Here is a 12408-nt window from a genome sequence, read left to right on the forward strand (position 1 = left end):
GGGGGGGGGGGGGGATTACAATATTCTGTTGCCAGATATAAATCCTCATGCAAGATTTTGTTATGCTATGTTTATACTTTCCTACAGCACAGTCTGATCAAAATTAAAATATCACAATACCTAACAATAATGTGACTGACCCCTGTGTGGATAGTGTAAACTGCAAAACAGACCACCCACACAGAATGTTGGGGATGCTGCATACTCAAGGGACTTCCCAGGTATGCACAAAAATATGACTCTCCTGCCAAAAAATCCAAACTTTGCATCATGGCTTCATTTTTAACTAAGCAATACTCTTGAATCTTTGACAACACAGCACTCTAGATGACCCTAGTTATTCATGTTCATGCTCATGTTTATGTCCATACCAGTATATAGTATTCTCAGGCAACGCGTGATACCTTCTTGTTGCATCATTATCCCTTCTGTTCTGAAGCTTATGTTAGCCTATTTGGCTTGTTACTCTGTTAAAATTCTGCGTTGTATGTTATTTAGATGTTGAAATTCTTTTGTTTGCACTTACACTTAATTTTTTTAAAAAATATGACTTTGTAGAACTAAACCAAAAGGGGGGAAAGAAAAAAGCAACCCTATTCTGAAAAAAAAAGTCTGATGAGACTAAATATGCTCCAGAAGGGGCAGAATGTTGAGAGTTAAAGGATAAGAGGGGTGGGAGAAGAAATCAGCCTACTCTACCCCTTGAGAGCTTACAGAATCTTGGAGGGGAAGATTTGAGGAGGTGAGATAAGAGTTCAAAGCTGCTTTGTCCTCCTGCAATTCCTCACAAGCCCCAGCTTGTATAATGACTATTACAGTATATGAATTGTATTTTACAGTCTTCTGTCAACCCCCAGGCACCATCAAATTCTACTTATAAAGATAGCAAATCTGTAAATATCTGATACTTGTCTGTTCATCTAGGCCAAATACCAAATGTATTTGGACAAATAGCACACTCAGAGCAAGCTGGAGTAGGCAGGTTTCTCCTGTGGTTGTACATGTTGCTTTCCTAGCCAGTGAATCTTAACAGCAAAGGCCTCTAACAGCAATGTGCACAGCTAACACATAGCTAGAAGTCTCTGATAATACTTCTTCTACCCCAACAATCCATACTTTCATATGTCAGCCCCCCTGGATTTAAAACTAACATTTGCTGCTCTTCCAGGGCCAGGAAACCAGTACATAAAGACTTCAGCCACAGAAGACACTGTTGTCAAAAGTAAGCCACTCCACCCCAGGCCAGAAAAGCATCACAAACAGGTGCAATGAACATGTAGTCTCTAGAAAGCTGAAAGGTCTTCAACCATTAATGTTCATCTCTACTCTCACAAAAAGAATGTTGATGATAATAACAAACACATTTCTAATGCTAAAAGAAGCACTGGAAGGGGAATGTGGATTGGGGCCTTGGCACTGGGAGCACATTTCTAATGCTAAAAGAAGCACTGGGGGGATGTGGATTGGGGCCTTGGCACTGGGTTAACCCTTCCCTCATCACTTATCATTTCTCAATACAACAGCCCTTCTAAGCTGCTACTAGTGAAGGTAAGGGAGAAAAAGTATAATAGGAGTCTATAGATTCAGGTGGGTAGCCATGTTGCTCTGAAGCAGCAAAACACAGAGTCCAGTGGCACCTTTAAAACCAACAAAGTTTTATTCAGTGTATCTGAATCCATGGGTCGATTCAGGATGGACAAAAGGAAATACTTATTTACACAGAGAGTGATTAAAATGTGAAATTCGCTGCCAGAGGATGTAGTACTAGTGATGACCACAGGCACAGACAGCTTTAAAAGGGAATTAGATAGATTCATGGAGGATAGGTCTATCACTGGCCACTAGCCATGATGAGTAAAGGGAATCTCCATGTTCAGAGTCAGTCAGCCTCTGAATACCAGAGCCAGGAGGCAACATCAGGGGAAGGCCTTGGCCCCTATGACCTCTTATTGGCCATCCAGAGGAACTGGTTGGCCATAGTGTGAGACAGGATGCTGGACTAGATGGACCACTGGTTAGCAGGCTAATAGTGGCTTGGGGCAGGACAAAAAGATTACTTTCTCACAGTACCACACAGCCTTCATCCAAATTGCCACCCCACTGCTTTTTAATGTTAAAAATGCACCAGCAGATCCAGTCATAAAACTCAGATATTCTGTGTAGCATATAATTTTACTTTGAAATGATGGGAAATACTGTATAACTTTTGCAGTCATTTTGAGGGAAAGTATTCTGAAATCCTATCTGACACTTTCCTTTTACAGCTCTGCACAACTCTGCGTCCTCAGCTACGTACATGTAATTTCATTACAACTGACACGTGAAGGCAATTAGTGTTGCTGAATACCCTATATAATCCACCACACACACTTGCATAAGTACTGTTTTACCTGATTTGGTGAGAGGAATTCCTGGTTATTGTCATTCATTCCCATATACATGTTCTCTCCGTCAAACTGGAAAGATAAAAGAAACCAGAATGTTAACAAGATGCTGAAAATATGGAAAATACTTCACTGTTTCTCACTGCAAAGCTTCATTTTCTGCTATAAGTCATGGATCTAATGGTTACACAAAAAACAAACCCGGAACAGCAACTAAGACTTGTAAATAAGATTGGTCCATATTGAGCTAAAAGGTACAACCATTAATGAAAGCAACTCAAAAATCAACTCAGTGGTAGCCCTAGCTATTAATGGAGTCTCCATGTACTTACACAAGCATGCATGAATTAAGGCAAGACACGATTTTTATAAACCACAAACAAATGACTCGGTATTTATGGTTCTCCCCTCTAACCAATATCTCTTGCAGAAGACAAGATGTGATCATTTATTCACTTACTTATTCACTTTTACCATCTTTTAAATCCAATGGGGAACCAAAGTGGCTTACATCCTCCTCCTCTATACTACCTGCACAACAAAACTTCAGCGCAGGTGAGGATGAGAGTGTGTGAGGCCCAACAGCACCCACCAAGCTTCCATGGAAGAGTGGGGATAATAACCTGGGTCTCCCAGATCCTGGTGTGACTTCTAAACACTACACAACACTAGAAACAGAAGCAACCAGCTTGGCAAGGAAAGAAAATAAGAACGCTAAACTTACAGTTTAAAAAACAACTGACTGAGGCTTGATTCAGACATAAGACAAAACCACGGTTTAATTAAGCTAATGCTAGGAAACGTTGAAGGCAGTAGGAAAAGACGAAGACCTGAGATGGATTGACTCCATAAAGGAAGCCACGTCCCGCAGTTTGCACAACCTGAGCAAGACTGTCAATGGCAGGAAATTTGGAGGTCATTAATTCACAGGGTCACCATAAGTCGGGTCACCATAAGTCAGAAGCGCCTTGATGGCACATAACACTCAAGGGCTGCGATCCCACACACTAAATAATCCACTTTCAATCCATTTTCAATGCACTTTCCAACTGGATTTTGCCAGTTCACACAGTAAAATCCAGTTGGGAAGTGCACTGAATGGGGATTGAAAGTGGATTATTTAGTGTGTGTGATCGCAGCCAAGCACATACATAGTTAGCAGTCAGTCAGAATGCAAGCCACTCCACAAACTGGTTAGTTAGGGTCAATCAAATCAGTATCTGAAACCATGATTCAAAAATGGTTTATTATCCACAGACAGTCCTAAATTTCAGGTTCTGACATAATCCTGGCTTGATCCTTGGTGTCACCCATACATATTCCCTGGCTATAGACAAGCCTGGCCAGAGCAAATTCAATGAAAACAGTACTTATTGAAGCAAACCAGTACCTGAGTTTCATAAATCCTGGTTCCACAAACCAGCCATATTTAAAGTCTGTGTTGACAATACATGAAAGCTCATCTAAGGACAGACTAGAAGACTATCAGTGCAATCCTAAAAGCACCTTCCTGAGATGAGCCTCATTCAATAAAATAGGGTTTATTTCTGAGCAGTCCATCCATGCACAATACAGCATTATTATACCAGCCCAGTTGCATTATGTCTTATAAAAAGTGTAGATTACAGTTTCTAGGCGGCATAAATTCTTAAACATATATACATCTAACACAAACCACAAGGGCATTCAAGACAAAATATTAAGCAGCACTCCCCTTTTATCACTCACCTTTACTCTTTATCTTATCAGCATGAATCTGTAACAACTGTTTTGATTCTTATTCCTCTGAGCTGCAGTGGAGCAGCACAGCAGAAATAATGCATGGATGGTGAAGAATCACTTAATGGGAACGCAACAAGTGTTTTGAACCAGAGTGAACAAGAATGTCAAGCAATCATCACAGCAGTTTTTCCCCCCTGAAGCAGGTACTTATTCTGAATGTTCCAGTCCCAAATTCCTGTTAATAAGCATACAATCTAATGAAGCTCAAGTGGAAGATATCCTTTGTTTCAACCAGGCTGTAGTCAGGTGAATAAGCCTCAAATCCCTATTTCTTCCCCACATGTACTGAGACATGACTGAAGTCTTCATGGTTTTAGGAGTCTTCACCGCAATTCTAATCTGTTGTGACATTCAAATTTGAGTGCTTTTCCAAACTGAGGTTTAAGTAGTTCCCAACAACTTGGATCCTAATCCAGGGCTGCATCCACACAAAAGACATTTTAAAAAAATTCCCCCAACCCTGTGTGCTGCAGCCCCCACCCCACTTGCACAAAGACCCTTTAAAGGGTTTTTCTGCAAGCAGAACGCGTGGCCCACAACCACCCCTCTCCCTCCCTCCTTCCTGCTAGATTTAAAGGGCCCTCCAGCTGGTTGGCAGGCCACATGGTCCCCGCCAATCAGCTGAAGCCCTTTACATCATCGGGCAGGAGGGGAGTGAGAGGGGTGGCCGGATGGGTGGTTACTCTAGGGGGCGGGGCTTCCCCCACCAAGCAGCTGGCTGGGGGTGAACTGAAGCCCCCCAAAGTGGGGGGAAACCCCACCTGGACCTGGGGGCTGGCAACCCTAGTAGGTGACAGCTTTTCTTTATTCAGGGCTTTTTTTGTAGAAAAAGTCCAGCAGGAACTCATTAGCATTACAGGCCACACTCAATAGCAGAAATTCATTATCATATCAGGCCACACCCCTAACAGCACAGCTCATTAGCATATTAGGCCACACACCCATGCCTTCCCTTGGCTTGCCCGGGCACTCTGCGGCTGCGGGGAGCCGGGGCAAACCCCCATAGAAGGGAAGGAAAAGCAGTTTAAACTGCATTCCCTTGGCTTGCCTGGGCATCCCACTGCTGCGGGAAGCCTGGGCAAGCCAGCCCTTGGACAGGCCGGGGAAGGCATGGGGAAGCATTTAAATGCCTCCCCGAACCTTCCAGGGCCCCCCTGGCCCGCCCGCCTCAGAGTCAACAGGGGGGTCACTCTCCAGGCCTTCCCTCTGTAGCCATGCATGCAGAAGTTTTGGCTGTAGTGGGTGTGGCCAACTCTGAAGCCAGTCGAAACTCCGTTCCTATGCGTTCCTGCCCCAAAAATAGCCCTGACTCTTGCCCAGTTCCAGCAACCATATTGAAGAATGTTTTGAAAATTACTGTGCTCCCTACTGCCAACCAGCAAAGGCAATTTTGAGCAACCCTCAAAATTCAGTGAAAATTTTAGAACTTCTTTACTGCAGATTAAATTTTCTTTTCCCTCTCCAGGCATTAAGGGCACAAACAAATTTCTTATAAACTCTCCTGCCAGGAGAGGGTTTTCAATTAAATGTTTGCCAGTTGTACTATAGCCAGATACAGTAGATAAATAATGCATACTCTATTCTTATTATCATTGTGGTGCAGAATGTAGTTGAAGACAATTGGTTTCAACATGCCATACTGATTTACTGTAGAAACAAAATAATTTAATATTTTCCTTTCATTAGGATGGTTTTTTCCTGGTTTTGATTAGCCATAGCTCCTCACACATGTCAAGATAGTAATCGATTTCCAGATATACATGAATCATACTCTATTTCCGATAAAAATTGATCAGATTCATCTTTAATCACCTAAGCATGCTGTGCAATGGAAACAGTTTTCTTTGTAGTTCTGTTAATTTGGGGGGGAAATAGTCTGGAACTGTTCTCTAAATTGTCCTCCTACTCCTTCTACACAATTGCTTTTTAAAAAATATATTTCATTTTCTGTGCCCAGGAAACAAAGACAGGGAACTTTACAGCAGAGGAAAGAAGGCATGGTATGCACACCTCATCTATTATCTTTTAATTGGTTAGGGTTTATGTTATGTCTTTGCAAACTACAACAGAAGTTCACTATTAAAAAGAGGTTAATATAAGGTACCAAAAGTGTGTTTTAAGCTGGTGCAATGCATATTAAAAATCCTTTTAACTTGGTTCTTTAACAGAACGGTATTTGTATGTTTAAACTATGGCAAGCTGGATGAAGAGCTAATATAAAATAATATATTCTAATGGAAAAGGCATCACTTTAAAAGGGAATTAAGATTTTGTCTCTGTCATAAGGTATTTTTCTACCTACTTGTGGGAGTTCACTGGTCACTTCTGATACATGGTCCTACCCATTTGGCTTACATTACATATTTTTAGCACACTGTACTGTACCCCAAGTAACTCACCAACTGAGCCTGTCACAGGCAAGCTAAGTAACAACCAATCTATTCAAGTTCATACCATTCTCAGCCAATAGAAATGGGATTTTTGAAACCTTTTTCTTTTCTCCAATTTATCTTCCTCAACTATATTTTTTCTCTTTTATTGTCTGTAACCCATCCACTCCCAATCACATCTCATATATTTGGGGTAGAACAGGTTGCAAATCAAATCAAATGGGGGGGGGGGAGAGAACACTTGGATTCAGTGAAGCAAATTCAGTCACTGTAGTGGAGCTTCCTTGCCTCCTCATCTTGCTGCAGCCCAAAATACCCACATTTCTCCTTAGAGACAAGGGATGCCCAGGAACAGAATGACAGATCTCTAGCAGGAGATAAAATCAGCAGAAATAATTTCCATTTGTCTAAGTCCTCTATTGTATTCAAGTCCCTTTGTGTAGTATGTAGCACCATCAAATTTTGACATAATTAGTCAAATGTGCTTTACTGGATATGCTTGATATTATTACTTGCTTTGCTTATTCGCTGTCACACTGTGTCTCTGTTGCTGTTAGTATTGATTTGTTAATGCCTCTGGGTTGTCCTGGGTGCTCCAGAATAAATATTAAAATACAACAAGACCATGCCCATGACTTACTATCTATGGTTACAATTAAAATACACAAGAAAAAGGGATCAACCACATTTGTGTATCTGTTACACGCACACACCACATGCAGCCATGAGTGTATTCTCGCATGAAAATGAGTGTGTAGGTCAGAAGAGCGATAACGCCCCACCCTGCTGCACCATTATTTCAAACTCTTTTCTTCCCATCCCAGAATGCTCTCATAATTATTAGGTATTTGAGGACTGTATTAGGCTGTACTGCTGCAGTTAAACTGGGAGAAAAATGGTTCAAGCAAAAAAGCACAGCAAGATAAGATGAGAGATAATTTAGTTCCCCCTACCCATAAACTCCTTTGTGTGTAAAACACAACCCCCCACCTGCACTTTACACACAAACAAGGAAGACTTATATGTCTTTAACACATGAAACATAAATACACATGGTAGCTCGCCTCCATCAATTCCAGTTTCTTTTTAATTACATGGTAAAATAATAATAATAATCTTTCAATTTATTGATTGCTCAATCCTGCAGAGCTTGCTGGCTCTGAGCGATTTACAGTTACTCAGTTACAGGAAATGAGGCATCAGTATAAAGGGAAAGAGAAAAAAATAACAGTTGGTTTGTATACCCCACTTTTCTCTACCGTAAGGAGTCTCAAAACAGCTTACAATCTCCTTCCCATTCTCTCCCCACAACAAGCACCTTGTGAGGTAGGTGGGGCTGAAAGAGTTCTGAGAGAACCATGACTGGCCCAAGGTCACTCAGCAGGCTTCATGTGGAAGAGCAGGGGATCAAACCCAGTTTTCCATATTAGAGTCCACCGCTGTTAACCACTACACCATGCCGGCTCTCTTCCGTGCCTGAGGACTGGGGTCAGGAATACGGCAAACATGAAGATGTTCTAGGGGTCATTAAATACAAGGCACTATTGCGGTGGCACCTCATCCATTCAACGCCCTCCAACTTGAGGCTCATCTGGGGCTTCCTTACAGTCTTTTTAAGTACCAGGTCAAGACATTTATTTTTGTCCAGGTTTTTAATTAGAGGTTTTTATCATTTCAGTTGGTTTTTTTGCTCTGCTTCTGGCCTGAGGTCTATTTCATGGATAGTTTTATGCTATGTTATGTCCCTGGGCTCATTTTAAATGGCTTGTTTGTCCCTGTATTGAAAATTTATTATTTTAATTGTAAGCTGCCTCAAGTAGAACTCCCGGAGAGGTGGAATAAAAATCCTAAATAAATAGATAATTCTAAATGTAGAGTGTGGTAAATGAGAAAGGGCAGATGCAGGTAGTGAACAGAAAGCTGAGGGTTTACAAGGAAGGGAGAATAGTGTACTGATGCAGCCCTTCCAGAAGGCAGGGGCTGGGGGTCAGCAGGGCAGGTCACAGGCAAGGTTGCAGAGAGTAACCAGGGTCCAGTTCAAAAGTCAGGGGTTCCAGAGAGCAGGTATGCCAAGCCCAGTCAAGGGATTTAGGCAGCAAGTCCAGTTCAAGGTCAGGGGTTCCAGAAAAGCTGAAAGTCAGGTCCAGTCGAAGAGTCAAGGTTCCAGTGGTCTGGTAACAGCAAGGTCAGTGGTTCAGTAGCAATGTGCACTTGTTGCGTCCATGAAACTGCTGTTTCTCCCAGCTGATTTTGCAGCCAAGTCTTAACAAGCTACACTCCCAGCCAATTCCTTGGCAATCATCCTGAAACATCTCGTCAGTTGACAGCTGATGATGGGCCAAGAGTCTTGCACTCCTTCTCCTTTCCTGCATCTCAGCTCATCTCTGACAGCGTTGTCACTGCAGGGGTGTGGGTGAACTAGGTGGGCTGGGAGTGGCTTCTGAAGACTTTTTTACTGCTTCAGAGCTACAAGGCATTGGCTTGGTTTCAGCTATAGGCTGTGACCTCTGATTAGCTGGTAACCTGATCTCTTGTTGCTCTCCTCCTGGCTCAGAGCCAGCTACAGCCGGTTGTCCAATTACTGGTTGAGGGCCAGCTGCAGGTAACTCTTCATCTGTGGAATCTGTGCTGTCACTGAGCACAGACTGACTTAGAAGAAGAAGAAGAGATTGGATTTATACCCCACCCTTCACTCAGAGTCTCAGAGTGGCTTACAAACTCCTTTCCCTTCCCCGCCCCACCACAGACACCCTGTGATGTAGGTGGGGCTGAGAGAGCTCTTTCAAGAACTGCCCTTTCAAGGACAGCTCTTGTCAGAACTATGGCTTGCCCAAGGTCATCCAGCAGCTGCAAGTGGAGGAGTGGGGAATCAAACCCGGTTCTCCCAGATTAGAGTCCACACACTTAACCACTACACCAAACTACAACAAATAGGAAGTATGAGGAGCAAGAAAAGATTGTTGGAAGAGAGCAGAGGCACTGAAGTGTGGGATCATGTAAAGAATTAAGGGCCAAGAAGTCTACTGAGAAAACACGGAGCTAACAAAGACAGAGAGAATCACAATGAGACAGAGAAGTGACCAAGCAAGCAGTGAGCTGAGATTAAATGACACAAATAGGAAATGAAACGCCATTCTGTATATACAAGGGGCGGGACCCGCGATACTCGCGGGGGGGACCTCCACACATGAGGCAGAGGAGGAAGCAGGAGGAGGAGGTAGGTTCCCCCCATCCCGCCGGTTCCTCCCCGTCTCCTCCACACACACCCGCTCGATCTCCCCCCCCTTGCCTTCCCCCCGCCGCCGCCTCGCTGCTCTTCCCCCCTGGCTTCGAAGCAGCAGCGGCGGCGAGGGAGTTCGCAGAGCGTTCCCTGCGCATGCGCAGGGGACGCTCTGTCACTTTTGGGGGGATTTAAGTATCCCCCCCGTATTTTTTCTGGGTTTTTAGATTTTTGTACACACCTGGGGACTGCCCCAAATGTGCACAAAAATCTCCCTCCCCCCCCAGGTGTCCCCGATGCGTGGATTTAGGTATACGCACGCACGGGGGCGACTTCGCTATTAGTATATAGATTGCAGTAGTCAAGCAAGAACCAGAATTAAAGTTCTCAGAGACTCAATGCTATTGGATACACCTTGTAGGCACTAGTGGATCCCACCCCACTCCCTACCCCATACAGGTTACAATAATGGCCATACTCTTGATTCAAAGCTTTCTTTGGCCAATGTCAATTGTTAGATCAATAAATTTCAATCAGTGAACACTGCTAACTTTACTGCACTGTTGCTGAATGCTGTATGTTGCAATGTAATGAGACTCTTGATTCTACATGTGATTTGAACAGCTGAGCATACCCAGGGATTGAGATACCCAGGGATAGATGTCTGTTCTTATTTAAAAAATTGGAATAAGCAATGTCACCTTTTCAGTGGCAGTGTATACTTGTTTGATTAACCAATAATGTTAAAGATTGTACTTACCTAGAGTGTAAATGCAGCATTGATTTTATTACTAACTAAAGTTTTATGGAGGTTTTTGATAAAATACAAACAATAAGAAAATAAACTATGTGATTAGTAGACTTTATATACTGTTACACCAGTCGGAATGTAGTTTTTAGAAGGAATAAAGTCATATTAACAGATTTTCTTACAAGAAACTACTTGTTTTTGTTTAATTCATTCTGGCTGAAGTATTCAGTCCTGCATAACATCTTTCCTAACATGGTATTAAGGCCCTTGCAGTATAGTAAAGCAATCTGCAGGGTTAATGGGGGGGGGGACCCACCTCAGAATGCTGTCATGCCTACTTTGTCAACACTCATTTTTGTCAAGTTCCAGGGATGTGAAATGTTTGCTCCTGGCCGCCTGCCATTCAAATCTCCTACCCACAGGGCTACCAGAGTGTTTTCCTAAAAGAATTATTAAGCACTGGACTCCTTCTGGGAATATACCACTAAGGTTAGCCTAATCTCTTTTAACTGCAATTTTCCCATTAAGACTTTTTACACAAACTCTTGCCCAAAGTGATCCACTTAGCATTATTCGTTTGACCACTGAAATGCATGGCTTTACCCTGAGTTGGTAATGTCAAAGAAGGCCAATAGTTCAGCTACAGATTTATTTAAACCTCCAAAACACTACAGCGAACAAAGCAGCAACATTTCCATTTCTCCTTGTAGCATATCCCAGTCAGACTGACGGTTGACTTCCCCCCCCCAAAAAAATGCTACAGTGTATATTACTGTTCCCATTGTTAGTTACAGTGCAATCTTAAACATGTTTACTGAGAAATAAGTACTATTGAGTTGAATAGAAATTACTCCCTAGTAATTGTATTTATGGCTGCGGCCTTTGTCATTTATACAAGTCAACCAAGCTACTACAACAGTACGCCATCATTTGCTTAGGAAGAATTTTTAGTTACCATTAAATACAGATGTCGCCAGTTAAATACATTAAATACAGGATCTGCATTTTTCTGCTGCCCTGGAGGAAAATGTCCCATTCCTTTAATAGAGGCTCAATGCATGGGTAGCTGAATCTTCTCATGACATGGAGGTAAATGACATCACCTGGTAAATAAGCTTCTATTAAACAGATTGGACATTTTTTTTCTCCAGGCAGTTGGCAATCCTATTTCTAGAGCCACATATACGGATGAGACCCGAGCAGCTAATCTCTTGTTTCTTTTTGAGGCTCCTCTTTGAAAAAAACACAGAGATACAGCATTAAAAATGCAAACCTAAAGCATGCCTGCTTGGATTTATTTGTTAAAGGCTCAAGGCAGCAAACAAACGATAAGTTTAAAAAATCACAACCTAAAACCAACAAAATAACGTCCACCAGTCCATAAGCAATCAGGAGAACTTACTTCTCAATAAACAAATCTATAATTAGTATTGTCCCAAAACTGAAGTGAGTATGCGCGTGTGCCCTGCTCAGTTTGGAGGAAGTTGACAGATTGTTCGTATCTGTGCGTCCAACCACGTGCTGCCTGGATCCGTGCCCTCGCCGACGTGGGGATACAGGGACTCGCTCTTCAATGGCTTGTCTCTTTTCTCCAAGGTCGGGGACAGAGGGTGGCGATAGGCGAACAGCAGTCCCGGAGGCACCCACTTGAATGCGGTGTGCCTCAGGGGGCAGTGCTTTCCCCGATGCTATTTAACATCTATATGCGCCCCCTCGCCCAGATTGCCAGGAGGTATGGGCTGGGTTGTCATCAATATGCGGATGACACCCAGCTCTATCTGATGTTGGGTGGCCAGTTGGGCTCCAACCCAGAAGATCTACACCAGGGATTAGAGGCCGTGGCTGGGTGGCTCAAGCTGCGCTGGCCGAAATTAAAACCCG

At 43.0% G+C, this 12408-nt stretch overlaps 1 protein-coding gene across 2 annotated transcripts in view; it reads right to left on the reverse strand.

Moving 5' to 3' along the window:
• The window catches only part of TOX2 (TOX high mobility group box family member 2), a 358898-nt gene that overhangs the window by 263691 nt on the left and 82799 nt on the right, over positions 1–12408 (reverse strand). For both annotated transcript variants that reach the window (XM_015425269.1, XM_015425268.1), the window contains exon 2: positions 2391–2456. In XM_015425269.1, the coding sequence (XP_015280755.1) occupies positions 2391–2441 (51 nt within the window). In that variant the 5' untranslated portion in view covers positions 2442–2456. The remainder of the gene's footprint in view (positions 1–2390; positions 2457–12408) is intronic.

Source organism: Gekko japonicus, unplaced genomic scaffold (assembly GCF_001447785.1).
Source record: "Gekko japonicus isolate JY-2015 unplaced genomic scaffold, Gekko_japonicus_V1.1 scaffold2, whole genome shotgun sequence".
NCBI lineage: Eukaryota > Metazoa > Chordata > Lepidosauria > Squamata > Gekkonidae > Gekko > Gekko japonicus.